General features: G+C 41.8%; 1 protein-coding gene and 1 long non-coding RNA gene across 6 annotated transcripts in view; one reads left to right on the top strand and one right to left on the bottom strand.

Moving 5' to 3' along the window:
* ZNF827 (zinc finger protein 827) overlaps window positions 1–21,204 on the top strand; it is a 115,791-nt gene extending 94,587 nt beyond the window's left edge. The window contains exons 9-16 of one of the 5 annotated variants that reach the window (XR_008239534.1): window positions 7,279–7,416; window positions 8,936–9,107; window positions 10,594–10,760; window positions 13,767–13,958; window positions 14,052–14,229; window positions 15,573–15,717; window positions 16,659–16,825; window positions 17,100–17,298. Coding sequence is in view for 3 of the 5 variants with exons in the window: in XM_052816636.1 (XP_052672596.1) it covers window positions 7,279–7,416; window positions 8,936–9,107; window positions 10,594–10,760; window positions 13,767–13,958; window positions 14,052–14,229; window positions 17,100–17,907 (1,655 nt within the window). In the remaining 2 variants the exon portion in view is untranslated. Of the gene's footprint in view, window positions 1–7,278; window positions 7,417–8,935; window positions 9,108–10,593; window positions 10,761–13,766; window positions 13,959–14,051; window positions 14,230–15,572; window positions 16,577–16,658 lie in introns of those variants that run through there. The other 4 variants (XR_008239533.1, XM_052816636.1, XM_052816663.1 and 1 more) reach the window with 4 other exon arrangements.
* Window positions 21,194–23,936, bottom strand: LOC128134326 (uncharacterized). The gene is made up of 4 exons (XR_008232721.1): window positions 23,791–23,936; window positions 23,621–23,704; window positions 22,114–22,271; window positions 21,194–21,537 (listed from the first exon to the last, which is right to left on the bottom strand). It is a non-coding gene; the product is annotated as an uncharacterized LOC128134326 (long non-coding RNA).
* Between the last annotated feature and the right edge of the window lie 4,006 nt (window positions 23,937–27,942).

Raw genomic sequence — 27,942 nt, 5'->3', positions numbered from 1 at the left:
TGTTGTCCAGTGTTATCCTCAACTTGATGTCATAGTGTGTGCGTTGTAAAAATAATTTTCAAGAAATGACTGCAACATTACTGCAGCTTTAGGGTTCCTTAAAAATCTGCAACTCCAGTCACCTTGCACAGAATTTACAGACTGATTTAAGTTTTGAACTGGGGATTTTCTCTCTTCTTGGTTGTTTTTTACATTTTGAGCTTACTACAGACAACAAAAGCAAATCTCAAAGCTTTATAATGCAGATGAAGGTTATGATAAGCCTCACTGTTTACTCAGAAGTCTTCTGTTGTATAAGTGAAGTTAAAATAGGTGTTAGTTTTGATGCAAAGGTAGAAGGTGGGGAGTGGCCTTGTGTTTTGAAGTCAGTGTGTCCCTACCTTGTCTTTGCCCAGACTCAGGTTTTGTTGTTCTCACCCTGCTTCTGACTGTCCATTTTTGAGCAACAGGCTCAGTCTTAGCAGTGAAGTGGGCTTCACTGTTTTCCCATGTTCCTCTACGGAGGCATCTTTAAAGTTCATCTTCTATTTGTTTTTATTCTTTTCACAAACCCCAACATCTTTATCACTTCTCAGTGACCTTTTCAAGTGTTGTTGCCTATCATTGCACAACGAAAGACTTCCATGCACAATATTAATGTTTCTTTTTGTGGGTCCTGCAAGCTCTTTATTGAAATATTTCCAACTTTCATGGTTGATGTTTTTAGAAAGAGCAACTTAAGCACCATGCTACTAATATAAAAAATCACTTGGGTTCTATTTTCTTCCATATCAAGGATTTTAAATTATCATAACATTACTGCTTTTTACCATACTCCATAGTAATGTTAGATATTTGCAAAAGCATTTGAGAAAAAAATAAGAGCATTAGTTGGTAAAGTTTTTTATTTAGCAAGGAGACTTTCTCTGCTTCCTCTGTGCAGTTTTTCTGTCATTCAGATTGTCTGATTACATGCAGTTTTTCAGGACTTACGAAACAAAAAGTACATGTCCCCCTCACAAGTGGAACTAGGGTTCTTTTATTTGAGCAGTAATTTTGTGTTAATATTTATTTTTTATTATTAGAGTATTATTAAATCCCTCCAAATAACTTCTCATACTTGACACATGTTGTGACTGAGAGCATGACTACATAGACCCTTTCTTTGTTCACGCTTTGAACATGCTAGCTTGGGCACAGGGCTCTGCTGCCAGCGCGAGATGGCTCCCAGGCTGGTGCAAGCTCCCATCTGGGCAGCCCACAACACACACAAGGGGACTTCGGTTTCTCTGGGCAGATGGCCCTGAACTGGCATTAGAGGGGACAGCACTGACTGCTTTTAATAGCTACAAAAAGGCATTAAAAAACCCACCACAAAGGGATCAGGCAAACCAGCTTGCAATTTTGGCTGAAGCTTGAGATTAAAAACCAAAAGTTTTCTTACTTTTTTTTTTTTTTTTTTGTGGGGAATACAGAAAATTTTTATGCCAAAAAAGCAGTTGCTTATCTCTGGCTAATAGTGGATGAGTCTGTTCACAGTAAAAGATACATCCTAAAACAACACCAGACAGGTTGCTGTGATGCTGGTGGTGACAAATGAAGACTGCAGGACCACTCAGGATCACAGATACCTTAGATAAGTCGCAAGACATATCTTACTCAGGAACTACAGTACCTGGAAGGATTCCATTTATTTTAACTGACTTACTAGAAATAAGAATTCTGGTGCCACAAATAAAACCTTTGTGAAAGTAAGTTGGGAAGGGAGTAAGATATATAGCATTTGGAGCGCTGCAGTTTCATATAGTCAATATATTTTTGAGCTTGTGAGACTTTTGCAGGCTTTCGGCAAACAAGCTTGCAGCAGAGCCTTAATTACATATTTCACAAAAGGAGTTCTCAATTTTTAAATACAGTGTGCTTGCCAGAGGTGATAGATGAACATGTAAGTGGAAGGCTCCAAAGCAATATAAATATATCTTTGATGATGGGGACACTGCAGAAAGTAGGAAGACATTACAATAACATAAATGAATGCAGACAGAAGAAGGAAAGAAAATTTCTTTGACCAAATAAATGTTGTTAAAGCAGTTTTCATGATTGCCTGACCTGAATACCTTGTTTCTGAATAAATCATTTCTTGAACTTTTTGTCTTTTAGACATAAGAAAATAGAAATAACCTTACAAATGGAACAAGCTTTTGTGACATTCATATAGCACTGCATACAGTATATTTACCTCTTGGGTAAATGTGGGGCGCTTGAAAGATCGCGAAAGACAGGCTAGCAGCAATCCGCTTCAGGCTGGTAGTAACCAAAAGTTATCTGATGACTGTTTAATGTCCTATGTCTTTCAGAGCAAAGTGAAGTGCCTTGCTGTGGGACATCTGCATTACTGGTAGTGTTCATCCTCTTGCCATGAGCTCATAGAAACCTGGTTACCTTGTCCAGCACTGTTTCTCACTCAGTTTATCCATTTTCTGGTTTGGTGGAATTTTTTAGATGCATTCTCCCATGGGAGCTTCCTTCTGCATCTCGTATTCTTTGTATCAAGTTTTATCCCCTGGAGTATGAGGAGGGAGGTACTGCACACTTTCTCTCCTTCTCTTCTGTATCAGCTATCATCTGCCTTTTCCCAGTTCACCTCCTGTTCTGAGTTTGGCCGTCTCTCCCTCTTAGCTCTCAGCCTCACCCTGGGTGGCTGTTCTGTCACCAGATCCTCTGGACATCTAACTTTTCTTGATCGCATTTGGCTTGCAAGCGGGATTGATTGAAAATAGTCTAACCACCACTGTCTATTTGCTCCTTTCACAGGATTTCTGCTCATTTAATTTTCAAAATTACTTACCTGATTTCTTCTTGACCATCTGTGTGATGTCAAACTGTCTGAATAACCCAAAGTATAAATATGACATACACTTCCAGAAGAATGGAGAGATAATAAATTTTGACCTTCCTTGTTAAGGCTCATCAGCACCTCTCACTTCCACCTCTTTAAGGAATACTTATTGCAAAGGACAATCTTATTTAATTTATATCTGTAGGGTTCCATGTGACCATAAGGATCTGCCCTTGTGGATTTTGTTGCTTCTGAGGTCTATGGAGGTGTGAAGATGAAACAGAGAAGCAGCTGTTTAAATGAGTTATAGGATGTGAGAGCAGACAGTAAACCAGCAAAAGTTATAAATACGAATTTATCTTCTCTGAATGACACTTCAGCATACTCTGTTTGTTTTCTTAGCTTTGTCTTTTTCAGTTAAATAGTGGTTTCATTCTTTCAGTTATTAGTATAAAGCTGTAAAGGTAGGCATAGCATTGAACAAGAGATTAAAACATAATGTAGTATAAACACTGTGAAGCAGTGATTGAAAAATATGTAAGCTAAGTAAAAGAAAATAAGTAATCAAAGTACCACATATCAGAGTCCAAAGCCAGTCCCTGGGGAACTTCTTATGCATGACAGCTACTAGCAGTCAGAAGGCTGATTTGGTGACTCTAGACAGTTACTTATGTATTCAGGTCATACTTTGTTCTCTTCTTCAGTTACAGCTTCAACCAGATATGGTATCCTCTCTCAGCATTTCTTGACAAAAGTCAAGCTAAAGGCTTTTCAGAAGGGGTGGTTAATGCACTCTCCATATTGATATTACCAGTTTGAGGATAAGAGAAAAAAATCACTAAATGTGAAAACTGAAAATACATACATGTTCAGAATTATGCCCAGCAGCTTAGCAAAGGGGTAAATAGTAACTTTCTCAAGCTGCTGGGCTTTGTTTGCCAGAAATCAATCTATCTGGAGGGGCAAGAGGAGGGAGAGAACAGTATTTCTGCAGTTGGTGTGCACCTTATCCTCACCTCAGGGAAAATACAGATGGTGACAGTCCCGGCAGTTTCTAACCTCATCTTGGATGATCAGCTTTACACAGCTACTCGTTATGAAGTTGACTTGGGGTTAGTAGGAAAATGATACCAGGTGACACAGAAGGGCAGGAAAGGTGTCCATAAAGATGTATTTCACTAAATTTCATTGAGAATTAAGTTTTACCTTTACATAAAATTTTTAGCTCTTAAGACTTCTATGCAAAACGATTTCAAAATAATTTTATTACTAGCCTGTAATATACTGTGTCTTAATCTTCCTATTACTTTTTAATGATCTACTGGAGAACTTGGAGACCTTCCATTTTACTGAGCATATTTTGTTTTAAACTCCAAAACCCATACAGAAATGCAGTCTATTACTTAATAATTTCAATATTGTCATGTATGCTTTTCTAACATAGAAGTTTTGGAATTTGCTGTGGAGTATTTGTTTAAAGCAGAAATCTTACATCAAGTGTGTCCGTCCGTGTCCCGTCCGTGTCCCCCCTTCATTTTAGTATAGGGATGTCATGGTGAAAGATGGATTTCTGTGGGACATCTCTCACAACGGTGATTTATTATTTAACATTAGTTGGTCTCAGTCCATCTTCTTCCTGGCCACTGTGTAAGATATTCTTAAAGGATAACAATGCTGACTGTCTTGGTAGCGTGCTTTGGGATACACAGAGGATGCTGTGCACAAACCAGTATTATGGTCTCAGAGTCACTGGACTTGTACTCACTTCGCAGAAAACACCATTCCCTGGCATTAATTAGAGACAGAGCCCAAGGATTGAATGTGGATGTTGACTCACCTGATTCTTCAGGTCACTGGCGAGGTCAGTTGCTGGGTATGTTCTGGGAAGATTTCTGGACCACAGTATGGACACAGAGCTCCAGTTTCCAGGCTGCAGACAAAGCTGCCCAGAGGGTATGGTGGGTGGAAGTAGGTGGTTTCCCTCGGAACTGAGAAATCTTCCATGAAGTGCTGAGGTTCCTGTTGCACCAGAGACCAACTCTGGTTTGCCATGAACAAGCTAAGAAGCTTGCTGAATAGAAAAAGCACTTTGCTACAGAGAGAAGATTCAGTCGAAGGAGAAGAAAGAAGCACTGTAGTTAGGACTCCAGGAATAAATCTTTAAAGTAAACAGAAGTACTTTGAAAACACCTGCAGCATCCTCTTTTGCATAAATGAAAAATATGCAGCTGCTTTGCAAGGGACTATCTTTCACCAGCTCAAGATAATCAGAAAGCTGATATTTTTCCAGCTTCCCAGAACTGATAGCTATAAATCCACCATAGGGAAGAGAATATTATATTTCTTAAGAGATAAGAGGGGTCATGACTAATGCTGAAGTGAATTGTTGAGAGACTTATTTACTTAATTGAGCCTGCCTGTTTGGTATGCGTCCCAATTAATTCAATTTTTGTTGTGACCATATTGAAGCAACCTACACTCTTGTGACCTTCTCTTATAATTATTACCATATTCCTCTTTTGATTATGTACTCAAAAAGCTCTGCTAAAATATCTGTAGCTTTAGTACACAGTCAGATTTTTCCATTGTTTAGATCTCAAGGATAGTAACAAAAAGAATCATTCTTTATTGAAGTTCTTGGAGGTTATGGGTCACTTACAGCCCTTAGGGGATAGGGGGTCTTCCTTTTTAATTTCACAGAATGACTTATTTTGAGTAGGCAGAACTTGTTCTCTAACTAGAAATTCTTTTAAGAAAAATGTGTTGTTGGGTGGTAGCGCTCAGAGGTGCCTCATAATTCCTCTGGTCTGCTGAATATTGTACATATTACAGGGTCACAGAAGAAAGTAACAGCAGCTGAAAAGGGGCTCGCAAGTATGACCATCCCTAAACTTGCTGCGATTGCTATGTGGAATCTCTGCCCCAAATGAGGCATTGTTTTTATTATTGCTTAAATTAACTACAGTATTTGACAGCTCTTTGCATAAACCACAGCGGAGCCGTCTGGACACCTATCTGTGAAGGAGAGACTCTTTCAGACGTGGCAGTCAAATTTGCAGTGGTAGGTGACTCTGTCAGTGCGGGGTTGCCTGTACAAGGAGGGTGTTTATTCCTCAGTGCTTCTTCAGATGAAGATTTGGCTGGTTTGTGCCAACCTCCACAATAGTAACTTACGCTCAGTAAGATGTTTTTGTACTCCTGTACTCAGCTCCTCTCCTCCTGTTTACCTCAAAATCCCAGCCAAATGGTTTTTCTCCATCACGGCATGCACACATGCACTGGTGGAGCTAGTTCTGGCCAGCAGTCCCACAGGCGGTGTCGGTTTAGAGAATGGTGCTCTGCATGTGGCATCTTTCCTTCCAGTGGAAATAGAAGGTCTTTTACCAGAAGTAAGTCTTAAACCAAGCCCCCTCACCACTGGCTGTTGTATTTGGAAAGCTGCTGGGTACCCTTGCAGTTTTGTGCACCGCTTACAACAGAGGTCCCTTCTCAAGCAACAGGACCCTTGCAGAGAATATTTCTTTACAGAAGGCTTCCTGATACCGTTTCTCTTATTGAGCTAAGTAGTATCACTGCTACCCCCTAGTCTCTGCTCCCTTCTGTCCAGATCAAAACTGGCCATGCTTTTAACTTCTTGAAGCACTGTGTACCTTTTTTTCTCTTCCTCATTCCCAGTCCTTTTCTCTCTACTTCCTTACGGAGTGCCTTCATGTCTGTGTTTTATGCTGTGTGTAGGTTTGGGGTTTTTTTTGTATGGCAGACTCTCTGTGTTCCTGAAACAATTAAAAACACTTCTTTAAAGATAATGGCTTGCTCTGGGTCTCATTTTTTCAATGTATGGCTCTCTAAGCTGCTGGGGATTTTGATGCCTGAGGACAGCAGGTGCTGGGTAGAGCTTACCCCAGATGCCACCCACTCATTAGTGTGCTATGTCCTCTTGGTTTACTGTTTGTCTGAGCGATCTTCTGTTCTCCTTCAATGTAAGACTGCTCATGTAGCAAAAATTCCTGCATCAGTAGAAGAGAAAAGGTTTGGAAATCTTCCTTCAGCCATGAATAATAACCCAGTGTAAAATAGACCACTGTCTCTCAGACCAGGCCTTCTTCATGCAGCAGGCAATGGTGGGTGATTGAAAAAGCCAAAGGAGTGGTCTCGCCACAAAAACGGAATTAGAGGTTAATGCTTTGCCCTGCTAGCTCTTGACTTTCTCTCTTTTCATAATCTGGTTTAACTCTTTGACTATATCTATGTCTAGAACACTTTGACTAAGTGTTCTGCTTTAGAGTACATATGAAAGATGCTGTATGACAGATTCATTTCCTTTTCACATGAACTCATATGCCAGATTACACAGCATGCAGCCGAGGTGTTGCATTTTATATGACACCTACAGGACTCTACTGAATGAAATCTGCAAGTTCTTAAAATATGACTTTCTGTTTATGTGGTTTTTGGCATAGAAACAGAAAAGCTGGGGCTGGAGGTGGGAAATGGATTGCCATCCTGGAAATTTAACGACCAGCTCTTTCCCTGTGACGTGTGTGGAAAAGTGTTTGGTCGACAGCAGACTCTGTCCCGGCATCTCTCACTGCACACAGGTAAGCCGATGCTTTGTGGTTGGTTGTTACAGCAGTGAGGAAATCTGTGTTCATCATGGTTTGTTTAACTGGAGGGGAAAGAAGGTAAGCAGAAGAGCGTGTGAGCCATCCTCAGCTCCTTGCACTTAGGGCAGAGCCAAGCGCAGAAACAGGACAGAATGTCAGAGTGGTGTTCAGGGGATTAACTAACATTTTATTTCTTTACAGCCTTCTTGTAATTTATCTTTACAAAACGTGTGAATTCAAGTTTGTCCAGGTTTCAGCAGACCAGCCTGTAGATACCAACTGGTTAACCAAGCCTGTTAATGGAATTCTGAAGAGAAGGCACAGCATTTCTTACATTCACCTGATGAGCTTTTTAAATGTCACTGAACAACAAAAGATTTGGCCTTGGTGTTTCAGATCTGGTGAAACTGAAAGGATTTAATAACTGTCATTCATCTTTCCTCTCACCATCCAGTTCTCCTGAGAGGAACAGGGGCTGTTCTACCCCATACCAACTTTCTTAAAGTGAATCAGCTTCATATCAACTGAGACTAACAGAGTTTTTATATGGAAGATGCTCCTTGTTTGCCTGCTGAGGTGCACTGCACAAAATAAGACTTGAAAGCAAGAATTTCTGATGCAGTGCTGAAAAATACTGTTGGTATAATGCTAATGTATGTTGTACTGTCTAGTAGAGCCATGCTGAAAATGTTCAAATGCTGTGTTCCGTGGCGTCATGGGATTTTCTTAGTTCTAAGCTGCTCTATTGAATGCCTTTCCCTTAACACTTGCAGCATTGTATTTCATATTTACAGCAGCAGCTCCTCAAAGGGAAAGGTTGTAAAAGCTGATGTAATGTTTGGTTATTTTAATCAACTCTTTGCAAAATAAAGCTTGGCATGTACAAAAAATGTGCTGCCAGAATTTAGAAATGTTTAATTTAAAATAAAATAATTTTTATTGTAAATTGTTTAAGTTGTGAAGCATCAGAAACTCATGATGAATTTGTTTATTTCTTCAGCTGTTCTTTGAGTGAGTTTTTTTCGTTAGTGTTCGGAACTGGCCTAATGATACAGTGTTCCCTTTCCTCCCCACCCTCAGATTTTAATACAAAATCATCAACCACCAACTCTCTGCAAGTGATCGTGGGCAACCTCAAGAATAACCAGACCCCAAAATCAAATAAAACATGCTAGGTAAAGGAAGTAGATGTAGATTATTGACCTGTTTCTCTACTGGCTGTGCTGCAGCTCTCAGAGCAGCAGTTGCCCCAGTTTTCCAAAGTTTTATATTATCTGACTACAAATGGTAAAGCAAGTTAAAAAAACTAGCCCTAAACTACCTCCAAATTAGTTTTTTTCTGAGTAATTGCTGTGAACTCCTATAAGTTTCCAAAATGTCGAGCTTCCAAAGTACCTCGTTCAGAAAGCTGCGCGGAGAAACCCAAAGGAATGTGTACTTGGTTATTGGCAGCTTTGAAAATAGCTTGCTTCAAAGTGAAGTATACATTTAAGGTTTTCTGTTTCTTTTTCAGAAGAGAGAAAATACAAATGCCACTTGTGCCCCTATGCTGCTAAGTGCCGTGCTAACCTGAACCAGCACCTGACCGTCCATTCTGTGAAGCTGGTGAGTACAGACACTGAGGACATTGTCAGTGCTGTCACTTCTGAAGGCAGCGATGGAAAGAAGCACCCTTATTACTACAGGTGAGGACCCAGACAAGGGCTGTGCACCAGATGCTGGCATCTGCATGTCTTGCCTGCCTGCTAAGGACGTGTTACAGGGCCACCCTCCTGGTGTTGGAGGGTGGAACTGCGGTGAAGGTTTTTGTCTTGCCCGTATCTGACCTAGGCTAAGCAGCCAAACCCAGTTGGCTGCCTCATGCTGTTTGACTTGGCTAGCCATTGGGAAAGACTCTGGGGTTTGGTGTGGGTTGGTTTTTTTTAAATGGCTTTGGGAGGCAGATGGGCTTTTAGAAGCCTCTTTAACTTTTTATGCAGTGTTCATTTAAGTTTTGTGTTTGGAAACATCCCATCGCATACACAGATTCACGGCAGATCTAAAGCAGTGTGCTTCCAATTGCCTCTGACAGCTCCATTGTTTTCAGCCAAATCTATGAAATCAAATAGTAAAGCATAATAAGAATTGTTATATCAATATACATGTTTCCTCCATTTGCTAGAGGCAAATACATTCAGTGACCAACATGCTGAAAGAAAGAAAACCTTTAGGAGAATTTGTCTGAAAAATTGAAAGGAATTGCCCAGATAAAAAGGATATTTGGACATTGTCCTTGTTGTATCCACTGTTGTGCACTCTGCAAACGGTGACATGCACTCTAGTGGCCAAGCAGATTACCAAATCACTCTTACTTTTAGTCAAAGTGCCAAGAGCAGATTTAATTACAAAATCATAGAAGTAAGAAACAAATGAGACCTGCCGGATTAGATTATCTAGTCCATCCCCCTGGGAAAGCAAAACAGTGCCCTAGAGTATATGCCTTTTTAAATGTTTTTGGCTTGTTTTAAATGTTAATGGCCTAATCAAAGCAAGAGGAGGACTCTGCAAAGAAAGTTAAATTAAAGGGTCCTTTCCATTGCCTCTCAATATCACTCTGTTTATGCACTGGCTGTGAAATCTGTATCCCTGCTAATTATTTGCATAGCTGATGACTGCTGTTTTCCAGTCAAGCATAAGAAATGTTTGAACCCATTTTTACTTGCTTACACTGAAATTGCCAGGCAGTTTTGCACAGGATCCCAGTTTGGCATGGGAACCATTCCAGAGCTTGAAAATAACTCCTGGAGTGTGCAGCAAGCTCTCCGTTTGTCAGTGTATCAGCCATACTAAACATCTTGGCAAAGCTGCAATGCCTCTTATTGCCCAAAGGAATCAGCTAGGTGATGCGCAGCATCTGGAATCTGTAGTTTTTAATTAACTTTATGATTATTTAGCGTCATTATAGCATGTACAGGATTGTTGCATTGTGCCTGCCCTTAATCACGTTGGCATGGCCATCAGTTCAAAGGCAGTTCAGCAGACAAAAGAATTTTGCAGTGAACATTCAACAGTGAGGAAGAGAAGAAATCTGTGCAGTGAGTTTTTTCTTGCAAATTCAGCGAAAGGCAATATGCTTCTGTTTGTGGTTTGGTTTTTAATATTTCTTACTCTTGAATTCCCTTCTGCCTGCAGCTGTCATGTGTGTGGGTTTGAGACGGAGATGAATGTCCAGTTTGTCAGTCATATGTCCCTCCACGTGGATAAAGAGCAGTGGATGTTCTCTATTTGCTGCACAGCATGCGATTTTGTCACTATGGAAGAGGCAGATATGAAGGCTCATGTCAACAGCAAGCACACAGGTGATGATCCCTCTCTCCCAGCTGCAGTGATCTCTCTCTTCCTTGCTTTTTAGGTGCAACCTTCACAGTTCCCATTAGTGCTCTACTTTCACTGAAATGCTTGCTAATTAAGGCCTGATCTCTCAAAGTTGAAGTGAATTGGACTCCAGCCAGCCAGGCAAATAATCTGGTAGTGCGGATCAATTTTCAAGCTTAGCGAAATAAATGAAGGACTACTTAGCCCTCCTTCTTCCTATTCGCCTTATCCCCCGAATCCCCTCCCCTGTTGAAGTCAGCATACTTTCTTTGTTTTTCTGACTGGTTTACTATTTCATCAAAATCCTGGTTTGACTTCAGTGATGATAAGGTGACTTTGAGCACTAATTGTGCATACCTGGCTGTAAGTTTGAAATACACAATATGTTGAGCTTCGCTCTTCAGTGTGTTTGCCTCCACAGACTAACAGTTTGGAATTTCACGCTGATGTTCAGTTGACACCGTGATTCAGCAATACCGTAAATGTAACTTTATATTAAATAACAGAACAAGTCATGTGTTCTCTCCCTGGTCCTGTTCAATTAATAGCCAAAGATAAGAGTAATAGCAGTTTTCAGACAAGCTCCAAATGCTTAGTCCAGCTAATGAAGTCTGGCATAATTTAAGGAGAAGAAAATTAGAATCCTTTTAATTAATTTCTCTTATAACACCAGGCAGAAGCATTTTGCTGCCACAAACTACTAACAGTTGTGTTGACAATACTGAACCTGAACTGCACGCAGCACAATTTTTCCATTGCTAAATTGCTTTTCCTGTCCTACCAGGAATAAAATTGGGAAAACAGCGAGGGGTGGAGAAGGACAAGGGAGAGAACAATGCACTTGTTTGTGATCACAGATACATAAGTTAAATGTAACTACAGAAATACAAACTACTGGAAAGCTTTCAAGGGATTTTATGCCAGGATAACTCTCGGCACTACTCCTCTATCTGAGTGTTTGCATCTAACTCCACTTCATATACAGGAAGTCAAGGCAAATGAGAAATGCCACCCATAGCCACATGAAAAGCTTGCATCGGAGCTCAAAGCTGAGCTGTACTCTACTGTATCTTCCCATCATGGCTAAAAGATCGGAGCTGCTGCTTGTCTTCTAAAGAAAGACAAAAAAACCCCTTGTTCTTCCTTTACCCTGTCAAACTGAGCCATTCAGCTGGCGATACAGCCAAATGCTTACACTTTCAGCAAATACAGAGAGTAAAAAATAGAATGGATTTTCTGGGTCACTTGACTCCAGTCCCTTATCCTGTGATGTTACCAAGTCGTAAAAGGCCTGTTTATAAGGATGTTGGCATATGTCTTCAAGCAAGTATAATTGTTTTAAACCAACTACTTCTACAGACAGGCAGCTGCAGATTTTCCTGCACTAAAGATTAGGGACCTTTTTAAAATTTCCAGCATGTCTTACTGATAATCAGAATACACACATGTTGTTCTTGTGCCAGAACTGTCCTTTATCTGAAACAGCAGTCCACCTCTTGCTCCCTCCACCTTTCTTCCCTCCTTCCACAGTACTTATTCCCTTAGTATGTTTATGGAGAGCAACCCTCTCTCCTCTAAATGTACATTGAGCCTTTTCTTATATGAAACACAGTTTTCTTACTGTATCAATCCCTCACAGCATATGTTCTTGTTAGAACCCCTGCTCTTGACATATGCAATCACAGCTGTACATGGTGAAATGAAATAAGTAGTGGTGGCAGTGTAAAACAGCAGCAGCTACTGGGAATAGCTCACACAATAACATTCTGTGATCATATTTACCTTCCTTGAAGGCTCTCCCACACTGATTGCTCATATTCATCCCCTGTTCTGCTCAAATTCTTCTTTTGTTTTCTGTGACTGTTCCCAACTTAAGCACTCCTCATTTGTAGAAAAAATTCTTGTTACTGGCCCTTCAGGTCATAACCTTGTACTCTGTACTATTAAATTTCATTCCATTTCTATTACTCTGGTCCCCAAGGTCAGTGAATCTTTCTATATGATATCCCAGTCATCCTCCCTATTGACAGCTCGGGTCATCGGATTTCATTAGTGCATTCCTACATTTTTATCTTAAAGGTGCCGCTCATCAGTTTAAAGCTAGGCACGTAGGAACTGGTGTTTGCAGAGGCCTTGATCAGGGGACTTTAGCACATAGACAATACGAAGTTCTAGTAAAGTCTCTTTGTTAACACAGCTCTGATTAAACTAAGAAAGACATAGGTGGGAGGTAATAATTTGCCCATCCTTGCTTTGCTGGCTCACGGCAGCTCTCATATGAGAACTCTCACTCATGTTCATTTCTAGTGTGTGATAGGGTTTGGGATTTGAACTTCATACATTTATTGCACACACAAGGAAACTCTGATGGGCTTCAGCTTTAGATCCGGTTAAATAACTTCTTTTTCAAATTAATTATCTTCAGTAAGAGGTCCTAATAAAAACAGATAAATCTTGAGACCATGCTGTTATCTCTTAACAATTATTACTGAGCATGCTCCTCAGTACGATGAGTCAGATTATTCTCCTTTGCCCTTCCTCCCAAATTCACCCATTGGACCCACATAAACAGAAAGGTGGGGGAAGTTTAGCTTGGACCAGTAGGCACTTTTGGTTTCTGCACCCCAAACCTACAGAAGCTCTGTTTCCTTTCTAAGTGACAAGTTCTTCATTGTTTTTGAACTCTGAGCTAATCAAAGTGTTTTCTTGGGATTTTTTCAGCCTGGTAATGAGGTAGAGTTGCATGCTTCCTTCCCACTACCGTTACTGACAGACTCAACTCTAGGATAAACTGAGAGATGTACTGTTGTAAACGCTAATAAAAAGGAAGGAGGTGCAACTATGATCTCTTAACAGATCAATTAATTTCAGACTTGTTTGTAAGCATGTTTGAATTAACTGTAAATATTTTCCCTGAAATTTAAAACAGGATCATTGAGATTCCATCTAATCTGCTGTACTAGTTATTGCTCTCTATTCCTGTTTTTCAGCTGAAGAGAGGAAGACACCCAGTGAATCTAACAGTCCATCTTCATCTTCGCTGTCAGCACTGAGCGACTCTGCCAACAGCAAAGAAGATGCAGACATAACCCCAAAAACCAAGGGTTCAAACAACCTGCTAGTCATTTCTGTAGTGCCTGGTAGTCAGACCTCAGTGAACACTGAAGAGAAGTCAGAGAAAGGTGAAACACTGTTAAACAAATACAAACTGTCACCTACTATGCAGTCGATCTGGCCACAATGCAAGGAATACGTTTTCTTGTTTTATTTTTCAGGCTTTGAATGTGTTTTCTGTAACTTCGTCTGCAAAACAAAAAATATGTTTGAGCGCCATCTGCAAATCCACCTGATCACACGGATGTTCGAATGCGATGTGTGCCACAAGTTCATGAAGACACCTGAACAATTACTGGAGCACAAGAAATGCCACACTGTCCCCACCGGTGGGCTCAAGTAAGGAAAGCAAGTACACAAACTTTTACTGTGTTAAGCACCTCTAATACTGTAAGGACAGGACAAAAGGAAGTCAATTGGAAAGGGTTAGTTAAATGTGTGATAATCCAGATTTGGGGCTTCCCTTTGTTTAGATGACCCAAGCCCAGTCCTTTAGTGTAGGCCTGCATCATTACAGCAGATCGGTAAGCTAGCAGCAGGTGTAGTATCCGCTGGTCTTGGAGCTGTAACAAACTGTGGTCCTTCCCCTTTTCAAGTCAAATAGGAGACAGTATGTGATGGGTCCTACAGAGAATGAGGCAGCACTACGCAGAGTTGTTGGCAAACTATGAGAGGTTTTTTTTCAAGGCATCAAAGGAGAGCACACAGCACAGGCTCTATTTTGCACCTGGCTCAAAGAAACTAAACCCTGTATAGTCTCTGCAACTAGGTATGAAGTTACAACCTTAAAGGTTATAACCTTTGTAGACTCTAAGGCAAAGTCAGTCCTCTCCAAGAATTAATAACTTTGATGCTTTCTGCTTTGGTTTGCGTGCCCCAGAACGATCACTATTGTATAAATTAGCATGTAACGAGTAATATACTCTCTTAAGAAAAAAGCCCTTTGGCTTTTGCTAAGGTGGTGCCCTTTAAGGTCTGTTGGTGCAGAGCAGTGTTTCTAGAGAATGAGCGTGCCCTTACGTCAAGGTTGGACCCCTGAGGGAAGGAGTGACTGCTGGGGCCATATGCTTGCTCTCTGTGGGCAGGCAATGTGATGTTCTGCAAGATGCACGTCCCTGGTCTCTGTTTGTTCCAGCTGCTGCAGGAAAAGAGGCTGGAACCACTTCGAGCCCAGCTAGGGTTCAGCACGGGACTCCCTGCTTCTGTTGCTCTTGCTAAGCAAACTAATGTTTTCAGTGCACTGTAACTGTCACGTGACGAGCACACCACATTTAATGTTACCACGAGTAGCTCTATCAGTTTGCACTGCAGTTTTTGAAAACTGGTTCTGTTTGCCAGGCAGCGTCTGGTCTCCAGCTCAGTAGTTCCATGAACTGGGTTCTGTGGTCACTTGAGATGTGATGACTGAATCTGGGAAGAAGACCAGATTGAAAAACAAGTAGTGTGCCAGAACAACAGCATGTCTGTCTTTGGACGTACAGACCAGTTGTCTAGTGCACTTTGGGTTTAAGCTGCACAGAATCTGTTCTATTTACCAAGGAAAAACCATGACCTATGACTCAGGCCTTCCTGACAGAATGGGCTTCTCAGTCTACATAAGTTATTCCTGCCCAACTCAAGTAATATTTAGGTACCTTGAAAGCTGCACCTAAGAAAAAGCACTGATTTTTCTTTTTTTTAAGGCATCCAGAAGAGCCTGAAGAGATCTAAGTAAATTGTATTTTTCTGTCTCCTGTTTGCTGTGGGGGAAGAGAAAAAACACATGATTCCTCCAGCTCCAGGTCAAAATCTGAGATTCTGATCCAGAGAGCACCCAGCCCAGGAGAGGTATGTGTGCATAGACAGCCGAGTCCTCTGTTGCAATAGAGCTAATCACATCAGCAGCCTCAATGCTAGGCTCCCTCTCTGGATCAGAGTACTTGATGTGCATCAGGAAAAGCATCCGGATGTTTTAGTATCCATTTGTCCTCCTGTATTATTCACTGTGCTCAAAAGTCTCTCGATTAGCAGGTAGATTAATATTAAACCTGTATGTGCGACCAGTTGTAGCCAGGGAAGACACATGGAGAGAGAGGATCTCTGCTTAGAAAAGATCTGCAATGCTAGAACACAATTGGCAGATCTGCTAAACAGTGAACGCAGATCAGCAGCAGGTGGAGACATCTGTAAGACAGCAGCCAGGTGCCTTAGTCGTGCCTTTTTATCTAGACCTGTTCTTTTAGCTCACCAGTTAGATCTGGAAGGGAGCATGCTTTGTTTAATACAGCAGAGATCCCTGGCAGATAGCTGTCCTCACCAACTTCCTCTCCGCTACATAAAGCAAAAGTGGGTGTGTTTTGGGTTTGTTGGTGTCCAGGCTTGTTCAGCTCAGGCTTCCTTCCAAGCTTTCAAGATTCCCTCCTCCAGCCTTCTCAGCCCTTCCTGGTCCAGGAACCAGGGGTGAGGCCCTTTGCCACGTCCACCCCGGTCTGGACGCTTGCCGCTGTGAGTAAGCGGAGCCCACATCCTGTTCCCACACAGGAACAATTCCTGCCGTGGCAGAGGCGGCTGTAGGCAAACGCTGCCAAACACAAGCCAGCCCCCCTTTGAGTACGGCTAGCTCATCTCCCAGAAATGGGAATCCCTACAGATCATCCTAATAGACTGGCTTTCAGCTGCTCCTTGCAGGATACCCAGCAAGCTTATTGTTCAAGGTCACATAAAAGGAATTTCCTAAGCTTTTGCTATACATGTGGTATTACAAGTTTATTCCATCTTTACTTAAACAGCTGCTTTCATACTCATCTGTAAACACTCACTTTAAACCACTTCTTAATGGAAAAAATGGCCAAAGTGACTTCGTGCAAACACTAGGAATGTCGTTACACAAAGTACCTGTGAATCAGTCACCCACTCTGCACTACCCGGCCTGCTTTGCAGAATCTTCCCCATCAAGGTAAGCCAGAAGATTAAAGGGATGCTCCTTCAGAGTGAGTCAGTGTTTTCCTAGGGATGCGTGAGCTCTACTGCCATTAAATGGGCAAACCTCCTCGAAGTAGAGACGTGTCAAGGTGAACCAAGTATTTGAAAGAGGCTTCACAGGGAGAACTAAGTGCCTTTTTCTCCTCTTTAGTAGGTCAGAGAGGGGTTGAGTGACAGGGTTAAACCAGGAATGCAGGTCTTCAAGCTGACCTTTTCTCTGTCCCTGCCTTTCCTTGCTGTGTTGCCAGGTGCCCATTCTGCATCTACTCCACTAACCGCCCCGCAGCGATGGAGTGCCACCTGAAGACTCACTACAAGATGGAGTACAAGTGTCGGATCTGCCAGACAGTGAAAGCAAATCAGCTGGAGCTGGAGATGCACATCCGAGAACACCGCCTTGGCAACCATTACAAGTGCGACCAGTGTGGCTACCTGTCCAAGACCGCCAACAAGCTGATTGAGCACGTGCGTGTCCACACCGGTGAGCGCCCTTTTCACTGTGACCAGTGCAGCTACAGCTGCAAACGCAAAGACAATCTCAACTTGCACAAGAAACTGAAGCATGCTCCACGCCAGACTTTCAGCTGCGACGAGTGCCTGTTCAAGACTACCCATCCTTTTGTCTTCAGCCGCCACGTGAAGAAGCACCAGAACGGGGACTGCTCTGAAGAGGAGAAGAAGGGCCAGTATTCAACCTCCAAGGAAGCCAGTCCACTCCTACCCGTGAACAGCTCCAGAAACCTCCTGTCACCCCTCTCAGTTATGTCTGCCTCCCAGGCTCTGCAAACAGTGGCTATGTCAGCTGCACATGGCAGCGGGGCAGAGCCAAACTTGGCAGTGAAAGCCCTGGCCATCAACGGCACTTCCCTGTGCTTTGATAAATACTGGAACTCGGAGTTTGCCCACCTTATTCCTTTAACAATGTTTTTCCCCAAAAACCACTACGATCTCACATTCCATCCACCCAGACCTCAGACTGCACCAGGAGGTGCCTCTTCACCTAAACACTCCTTCCTTGCCTACCTTGGACTAACAGAAAGGGCAGAAACTGTCTGAGGGCAGTTACATTCTGTACCAAAAATACCCCAACAAACCCAGCAGGTATACATTGCTGCAAAACGTAGACCGAAGAGGTAACGAACACTTGTACTATATCATTAGTAAGGTTTAGAAAATGGCTCTGTGTGTATACTTATTGCATTGACATGAAAGCTGCTTTATTAAATCTTCAAGAGGTGACCTACTGCATACTTCTACCTTCAGAGGCATGTTCCCAGTACTCTTATCTAAGAAACTATTTTGTCTTGTTAAGCTGAAAAAGAGTGTCCTTAATGGCAATCAGCACTTGTAAGATTACATACTGATGCATTTTATTTTGGGGGCTTTGCGTGCGTGCGGGTGCGTGAAAGAGAATCTGCCTGTAGCGTGCCATGACATTGCTTTTGCACATCCCTTATATTGGCTTATTTAATTATTATTCTTTTCCCCTTTTCACACACTTGCTCCCTCCCTTCCCTCCATCTCCCCCTGAACTGTAGCGTTGTGGAAGGAGTAACGCCTGGTTCAGGGTGAATTGGTGTATTATTTCAGTGCTGTTTGCAGCTTCCTTTAGTTGTTTGATGCCTTGCACTCAGTTGTCAAGGTTTGAGGATTTGGGGTAGAACTGATGAGGAAAAAGTTGCTTTCAGCACTGCAGGATGACAATATGACAATGAAAAGCGTGTGTATGTACACACACATATGCGTATGTAGTGTGTGCAGTCTACACACCCACACAGCAGGCCCAATTCTTAACTGTTACACAGGTGTAGCAAACACCTGCGTCTGGGCCATAGCATACATCTTTTGTTTTAAAAGGGCATATAAATATTATATATATATATATATACTGTATTATGCAGTGGTTACCTTTTAGTTTGCAGGAACAACTTGTATAACTAGAATTCTATGGTGGAAAAAAATCCAACAAGGGGATTAAAAAAAAGGGTATGGATAAATTCTGGGTATAAATACTCAGACTAAAAAAAAAAAGGCAGTTTTGCACAGTGCTTTAGTCTTGCACTAGTTTGTTTCTCACTTGCAAAAAAAAAAAAGAAAAAAAATAAATCTGTGGGCTGAAGGTAAGACGACCATTTATTTGAAAAGGTACCAGTAACTTCTTTGAAATATAAAGCTATAAAAAGATGCTGTTTGAACCATACAGTTCTCTTTTATACCCTCAGTATTTCAATTGTACTTGCAAATTCTGCAGTCCTACCGATACCTTCCATGTTATTAGTAATACTTTGTTCCTTTTTGTTAAAGGCAGATAGAGTGTACACTCTGCTAGGAAGCTAACTTTATACTTATTTAACACTCCTACTTGTGGTCATTAAAATGACATGTATGTAGCACTTTATTGCAGGAAAAGCAAATGCGGCTTGGTTGTATAACCTTTGTTAATCTCAAAATGCCAAGAGTGATCTTAAGAGAAGCTAACCGACTGTTAATTGACTTGTGTTTCTTAGACAACTTAATATCCAGGAAGAAAGATCAGGATCTGCATTAAAATTGGAAGTATAAAATATGAAACATTTCAAAATTACCATGTGACTTACAGGAATGCTTTCTTACTGGATTATTGTTTTCCATGGTGTCTCTTGGATTCGGATCTCGCCGTCTTTCACCAGGTATTAGAAATGTCTGACCTAGCTTTTGTCAGAGTCCCCTCTCTGTCCCTTGGCCAAGCCACTGTAGGAGGTGCCCTGAGTCACATCTACCGTGCTATCCATCCACCCTCATGCTGCCCTGAAGGAACTTCTTCTGCAGGTTGTTGTGGGACAGGGGGAATCCAACAGGCCAGTTGGAGCCAACCCCTTGTTCGTGACAGCACTAAAGCAACGCCCCAGTTCAGGAAAGCACTTCTGGTCCACAAGGGCTCTTAGCCATATGCACAACTAGAAACGTAACTCAATTTTCATTAGCTCTTAAATGAAGCTTGCGTAGAAATACTTTTTTGATGCAAAACTTGCATCCTTTAACCTGTTTGCAAGATTCCTACATTTGTTTTGCACTGAGATGGCCAAACATTCTCCACTGTCATGACCAAACTCTTCCTGTTGGGGGAGGACATCCTGATCTGTGCACTCCTGTTAACATACTGGAAGCTATTTACAAGGGGGAAATATCCAAAATAGTAGCAGATTATCATTTGGAATTATTAATTAAAGGACAGAGAAGTCCCACCATTTTGTTTACATTCCAGCAGACAGTTTTGGTTCTAACGAGCATGTGGCAATTCTGTCTCCACAGTAAAGAAAAGCCATCTGTTCCAAAGTATGTATAAACCTTTGTAAACAACCTACGTAACTCAGGGCCCTGTGTGCCATGCTTTACTCCGTCAGAACTCCTGGTAACTCCCCACCCCCGGAGTACAGACAACATAGAAAATGGTGTATTAATAAATACTCAAAGCATAAAAAAATTTAGTCTCTTGACAGCATGAAATATGCAGTCTGCATCCAGAAACTATACCAGTTCTTCTTTAAAATACACTCAATGCGTATATCTCTGACCCCACCATAGAAGAGCAAACACTTCCAAATCGAAAAGCTTATTTTCCAAACCGACAGGTAAAGTACAGCTGTCTAGGAGGAAGAAGTAGGAGTATTAGTAGGAAGCTTTACGTAAACCAAACGGCAGTTTAAATAGGGCTGGAACTTCTAAGAATGAGCTGTCAGCGTGCGACCGCCACATGTTTGACAATGTTCCATTGAAATAGTAATGTTCAATGTACCTGGGAAATTTGTTTAGCACTTTGGAAAGGATAACTTAATTCTTTCTAGCAAGTTATAGACATATTCTCTGTAAGGAAAAGTGTGTTAGGAGGTTTTTATTTTTTTAAGAAAAAAAAAAATACAGTATTTATCAGAGCTCATGCATATTAAAATAATTGGTTTGCAGTTCAAGGCTAAAGAAAGGAATGTTCTCCAGAGGTTCCCCTACCGACTAATGACCAACAGTTCTGATAAATTCCCCCCCCACCATAAAGGTAATTTCATACTGGTTTTCACTATGCATTCTTTAACAAAAGCTAGTGTGTTTTTCCATTTGGTAATTCAGTTAAAGTTCTCAGCACTTTTTTCTCTCTTCTGTCTTTTTTTTTACTTGTTGTATTATGTTCAAATATCATTCTGTCAAGGTTTGTGTACATTAATAAAAATTTGTATTGTATAAAGCTTTTTGCATTATAAGGCTGTACAGGGTCATTTTGACAGTAACTGGTATATTTCTTTGCATCTTACGTTGCATTGCCAATTTCTAGTGTATCCAGTTTGGAAGTACAATATACTCTAATTAAAAAGGTTGGCTATATTCTTGTTTCTTTTTGGTTTTCCTTCCTCTCCTTTCTCACCTTAAATAGATCTAGGCTTGATTTGGAGGGGGGGGGGGGGGGGAGGATTCTCCTACAAGACAAGAAGGTAGGAAGAAAAAAGGTGAGATGTTGTCAATGGTTGAAATTGAAAAGGAAAGCTACTGATGAAGAAATACAGCAGATACTCCTAGGACGGCTACAGGACTTCTCTCTGTGGGCTCTGTACTTGTACCAACCCGCCAGGTCAATTCTGCAAGGGGCGTAATGCCTCTTCTGAGGAGTCTGCTCAGTCAGGAGGATGACGGAGCTCTCCGGCCTTACCCTCCTTAGCCCTGCAGTTCAAAAATTGGATCCTTAAGCACTAGTTTGGTGAACCTGGCCTTACTTGGGAGGAGCCCCAGTGAAATCAGGAGAAGTCTTTCCTTACAGAGGAACTACACAATGCATAAAGGAACGCTTTGCATTACAAGATTGTAGTGGAAGTCTGGGGTTTTTTATTGTAAAAGTATCATGTATGCATTTTGTCAGCATTTTAGAAAAAGCTATTTTTTTTCCCCAAAGATTTATGAAATAATTAACATGCACAGAGGAAGCTAAAGAAGGAAACCCTAAGAGCAGACAAATTTCCAAGCAGCAAAGATACTACTCGCTCCACTGAACAAGAAAAGATACTTAACATCCTAAAAGGAAGTTAGAGTGTTTAAACACTAACCAAGGAAAAAAAAAACCAATCCGGGCATTCATTAGATTATAAAAATTATCCTCAGATAAATTAATGTTAACATTAAATACATATGGCTTGCCCTTTGCCCTCAGTTAGGGCAGTGTTAAGATCTAATCAACTGAAAAATTCTTACGGTTATTTCTGCTGGGCTGTGGATACTAATTTTCAGGGCCTCTGTCAGTACCTTGTTAGCATACGTGGTGCTGTTAACAGCTTGTGTGTTGAATCCTCTGCTTCTCCTTTTGCTGGTGACTAGGTGAAGGGAAGGCATCTCTAGCTTTGACATAGGGTTGGTAGGTCATCTGCAAGAAGAGGTGGTCTTTCTCTCCTCTTGCACTATATCTGTAATAGAAAATATACAGTGATACTCTATGTGGGTTTTTTTGCACTAGACATAAATAGTTATTCTAGCAATTAAAAGACAAATCATGCAAATTCTCTAATTCTGAAAGGTATTTCAGAGATTGATCTATCAAGCCCTGATTATATCTTGATGGTTTTAAAACAGACCTCTGCTTGCGTAAAATGCTACAGTTCTGGTGTAAATTATTGTAACTGTTCATTTAATTGAGACAATGGTTTAAGATGTAGGTTTAAATGTTCAGTTAAATAAGCAGAGAAGATGCAGGGAGTGAGTCAAAGAGCACATTGGCTGGCAGCGGAAAGGGGACATGGCTGTCTCTGGAAGCGCTCTACTTGGCTCTATTTGACAGTGTCTCGATGTCTCTAGGAGGGGGCTGAGCAGAGGACTGAATTATCCTGCCTGCATAAGTAGTCAGCTAGCAGTCAAGTGCAAGACTTGTAGTAGCTCCAGCCCTTGAGTCTTACTGTGAACTTTTGTTTAAAAGCTCAGGCCTAATGTCAACCAAAACATCAACCATCCTCATGCAATCCGCCTCTCTAGCTTTACCAAAACCCACACATCTGACAGAAGAACCCTGTGCGCACCCAAATAGGGGTATCAGTGTCACATGCTGGTATGTGATAAAGAGACACTGTCCTTTGCAGCAGGTGGCTATAATGTGCTCATAGACCTGCACAATTTTAGTCAATTACCTCAACTTTCCCTAAGCTGTCTTTTCTGATACGTGCACCAATATACATGCGTGGTGATAGAAAACATCTCAGTTTGTGTATTGACCCTCTCAGGACAGCAAGAACTGCCTCGTTTCCATTCTGCAGCTATGTATATTTTTAATATGCCATATATGTTAAAAAAAAAAATAATTAACTTAAAAGTGGACATTTTTTCAAGCAGAACTATTTGTTATAATCCTATACCTGCCATAGTCATCATAAGCCCAGCAGAATAAGGCTTAAGAAAAGACTTTGGAAAAAAAAAAAACCCTAAAATTTTCTGTAACACTTGACTGTAGCGGGGGATTCTTTTGCAGGAGATGGCATCATTCATGGAGCGCCATGTTTTAAAATACATGTTGTGTTAAAAATATATCAGTTGTGCTCCTAACAAACAGACATCTGCATTATATCATCCACCATCATATCTGCTGCTAATTGGCCTCCTTGTTGACAAGTCTCAGCAGCAAGGTTAAGTACTGGCTGTAGAAGCAATCTAGCCTCTTGCCCGAGGGGTCAGCAGAGCTCAGGGAGGCCTTGCGGGAGCCTGCACAGACTCCTCCTTGCTATATATTTTCCAAGAGCTAATAAAACACCAGCACAATCACTCCTACCCGGAGGTCTGCCAACCACTACGGTGTCTGTGGAGCTGCAGTAAGTGGCATGTCATCTTCTCATCGCAGAGGCACTCAAGTAGTCTGCAAGGGAAGAGGCACCGTCTTTTGCATCAAAGTTTCAGAAACTACCAGTGAAGCATCTAAAAATTCCCAAAGCGACAGCTAACCTTGGGCGTGGGGCAGCTGAGGCCTGAGTGCCCAGCAGGAGCCCCTGGAAAAGGGATGGGGGTGGGTTTAGTGCCCTGAGTTCAATGCCCCTTGAAAGGTGAGCGTCTTCAAGGCAACTCATCTTGACCAAACAAATCCACTAGCTGCTTTTAAAAATCTTGCCCTAAAAAATCCTGGTGGGAGGTTGCAGGGAGCAGCCCGCTGCCCGGTTTCCCCAGGAGCACGCACTGGCTGGAGCACGGCACTGCTGGCATTGAACCCGTCAGGACAGCTCAGACGTCACACGTGTCTTTTGGCAAATCTAGGCTGAGTGAACAGGCTAGAGCTGAACCAAAGACCAGAATTTTACTTGGCTTGTGGGCTTGCTGCGTAGCTCTTGGGAACATAATGCTATGTATACTAGGAAGCCATCCAGTTGCTAGATACCAGGAAATACATCAGAAATGCAGCTGTTGTGCTTCCACATGTGCAAAACAGCTGTCTTTGACCAACCCGGCAGTGGCTATGTTTACATGTACGATGTTCTCAAGTACCCACCATTTTAAAAAATAAAAGAAAAAAAAAAGAAAAAAAGATAATTTAGAGCTGGAGCTGAGCAGTAGCAGGGGTGGGCGGTGGGGACACGCACCAACTGGAAATGTTTCATTAAGTTAAACTGCCCCCCCCAAACTAAAGAACACCACCACCCCACCCACACCCACCCCACTCCCAAAAGAAAAAACCCCAAACCCCAAGAACTGTACAGCAGAAGAGCATAAAGTGATACTCTGGCACTTCTTTGCAGCCTTGTGAAGCCTCTGCAGCCTACTTCCCTACTTTAAGATGGGGGGGTGGGGGGCATGCTAGGAGGTGGTTTTCCTTTGTCTTGTTTTGTTTTGGTTTTTTTAATTGTTCCATTTCCCTCCCCCTCAACCATGATTAAAATGCAACATATGGCACAACTCTGAAAAAAAACCCACAAAACCAACAGGTTTTCCAATTTAGGCTATAGTTAATGAAAGAAGACTGAGTTCCTGTAGTATCCTCTGTTGTTTGCATGTAGTTCAGCTCTACTTTTCAAACCTCTACTTTCTATCACATACCTTTTTTTCCCAGCACTTCTCAGACAGCACTTCACTGGAACTGCAGACTTTGGATTGTTACTCTTCTGGGAAGGTGCCTGTTTAAATAAAGAATAGGAAAATGCTGTCTACCACTGAGCACCTAGACCTTCAGGCCAATGTTCACAGGACAGCCTAATGTGACCAAAACCAAAAATAGGCCTCGCTTTCTGGCTGGTCAGAAAAATATCAAACACTTTCTTGATTCTTTCCCTGTTATTTAAGACTAGAATGTTCATTCACACGCTAGACTGAAGAATTTGCTTTTTAACAGATTTAACAGGAAGCCAGTTGGGAGGGTCAAAGCTACAACTAACATGCTCACGCATAGTTGAGTAGGACTTTAGAACCTATTTATGCATAACTGCATGAATGAATAAGAGCATGTTTTCCCTGGCTTGCTCTCGCTGCCTCCTTAAGCATTTTGCCACAAATAACCACACAAGCCTGGTCTAGCCCCTGCTCAGAAAAGGCTTGCTGCTCCTCTCTGCCTGAACACCCACAACAGCGGCACTACCAGTGCGATGGCCAGCACTGACTCATTTGCCAAAAAGCCAGACCTAAGGGCTGGAGCAGAGCGCTGCCCTGCCTTGGGCACCTCCACCCTGTCACACATCTCACCCTGTGCAGCGTCACGCACACAGACTTCGTCTGGGTACTGAGAGCAAGTGTCGCTTGAGGAGAAAGCAAAAAGTCATTTGGCTTCCTTGTAGGACTAACTTCTCTAAAACTGTGTGGGTACATGAATGCAGAATTTCTTGCTAGAACCAGAAAAATAAATTATGATAAACTATACATGTCTTGTATTTCTTGTATTGCAGGGATTAACACTTCCCTGATATCTAGACTTTCCAGTACACAGCGTACAATTGCATTCCCTTACAGTTAGAAGCAGTAGTTGTTTTAGCAATAAAATTGCTGTATCTTTTTTCCCTGAAATTGATAAAAAAAAGTTTAAATGGCATGGGAATGTAAGTAAAGATAAATAGCTGCAGGAGTGCTCCCTCCATCAGTGTGATTCTGAAATAATAAGCATACATTGGTGGCTGTCACTCATGCCAGTGACACTTTTAAAACGTACCAGAATAGCTCTATTTGCAGGTGTTATCAGAGCGATGCCCATTTGCACTCTGAATATTTAGTAAGCAAGCATTAAGACTTCATGTTTTTATAACTAGACACCTATTTTTAATGGGACTGCATAGCTAGAACTTAATGAAAAGATCTAAATATAATGTTAATGTGATTTAAAAATATGCACTGCATCTTTTAAGTTGACATTTCAATTAAAAATAAATAAGATCCAGTTATATGGTGATGCTGTGATAAGATTGCATTTTTACCAGTCAAGTTTCATTCTTTTTCAAAGTGACAGATTTCTCTAAGATAGAGCCAGGAATAACAGTCCTCCAGCCACTCAAACCAGGAAGATACAATTAAGGGTGCACTTAATCACTTCCCAAAACTGGGATATCACATTTTATGGATAAACACATTTTGCGATAAACACATTGTTACTTTCCTGTGGCTAGTCTATTAAAGCTAATAACTGCATAATAAAATTTAAATCACATTCAATTTTAACAGGAAAACAATGCCATGTGCACTGCAAAAGGTTATTACACACCTCTACATGTGCGTACCTACCGCCTAAAGCTCTTGCAAGCACCTTCTTTAACTCGGTTGCAGCAGCTCCGCTTTCCAACAGCGAGCCCATCAGTGCGTAGAGGTTTGGCAGTACTCAGCTCCAGGCGGATGGTCTCAGCACACTCAACGGCTCCGCTCATCACCTAATGGCCCAACGCTCGCTTGGTGCTGAGCTCCAGCTGCTTCCCGGCCATGCTGCAGTCACGGTGGAGTGTGTACCTGGAAAGACACCCCTCCCCGGCATCCTGGCCCAGCTCAACTCGCGTAATCAGGAATTTAATGGGAAAAAATCTGCTCATGTTTTCTTCTAAGCTCTATTTAATTAACTAAGGTCCCTTTGGCGCTGCCGTAGTAAATCACACCTGACGTGTTCCTAACGTGACTGCCCGAGACATAAGTACTTATGATTCGGAGGCAGGATTGACCTGTTGTCACCGAACCTGGTCTTTTCTTTAAACCTTATGCATATCTCCAGCACCGCATTGTTCCACAAGATACCTGTAAACCCATTATGTAAAAAGTACTTTGCTGCAGTAATACACTAAATTCCCCCCTCACTACTTGCACTGCAAAAATAGCTCCTGATTAGCCTTCCCCAAGCTGTTTTATGGCTGCCTGCTGCAGGCCCTTGAGCTGGACAGTCCCACTCTGTTTGCTCTTGCCACAAGCAGAGGCCACTTTCTCCTGGTCATCATCACCGTTACCCTTCTCTGGCCCTCTCCACTAACATGAAAAGCTCATTCTGCTCACAGTTCACTTCCAGATGTGGTAAAAGAGTTGACCCTGCTAGATCGGCCCATTCATTCCTCGGTTCCGGCTCTCAGGGTAAATGCTACTGACTAACACTTCAGGAGAAAGAAGAATTTAAAAAAAATCCAGAAATTGGGATTGCTCAGAGGTTTCTTTCAGTGGAATATTTTGCTGTCAGACAGGTTTTAAAAGACACAGGAATTTCCTGTGGAGCAGAATTTGTGGTTCCTGATGATCAGCGCTACTGGCCATGTTCTGACCGACTGCCTTTGGATCTGGTTCCCAAAATCCTTTACGCAGAGAGGTTTTCCTGAGCGTTCTTGAGAAACTGGATGTTTTCCATCAGGATTTTTGATTCTATCACTGTAATAGCCAGTTTCTCAACTTTTAGATTGTGCCATTGGCAGCACAAGTCACATGAGTCCTGTCTTTAGGTTTTTTGTCACCTAATCAATAGCTTGTCAAGATCCAGGCTCTTATTTGGTGGTAGAGACTTCAAGAATCCTCCATTTTTAGGAAGCCAAAACAAAATGGGTGGGGTGGTTTTTTGTATAGACCAGAAAATTTGTTTCCCATGGGACTGTTTTAGCTTCCTGGGCTAGACTAACAGAGGAACTGAGACACAGAACTTTTACTTTTAATGACCAAATAAAA

Source organism: Harpia harpyja, chromosome 2 (genome assembly GCF_026419915.1).
Source record: "Harpia harpyja isolate bHarHar1 chromosome 2, bHarHar1 primary haplotype, whole genome shotgun sequence".
Lineage (NCBI taxonomy): Eukaryota > Metazoa > Chordata > Aves > Accipitriformes > Accipitridae > Harpia > Harpia harpyja.
The sequence above is the reverse complement of the archived record's forward strand: the minus strand, read 5'-3'. Positions and strand labels throughout refer to the sequence as shown.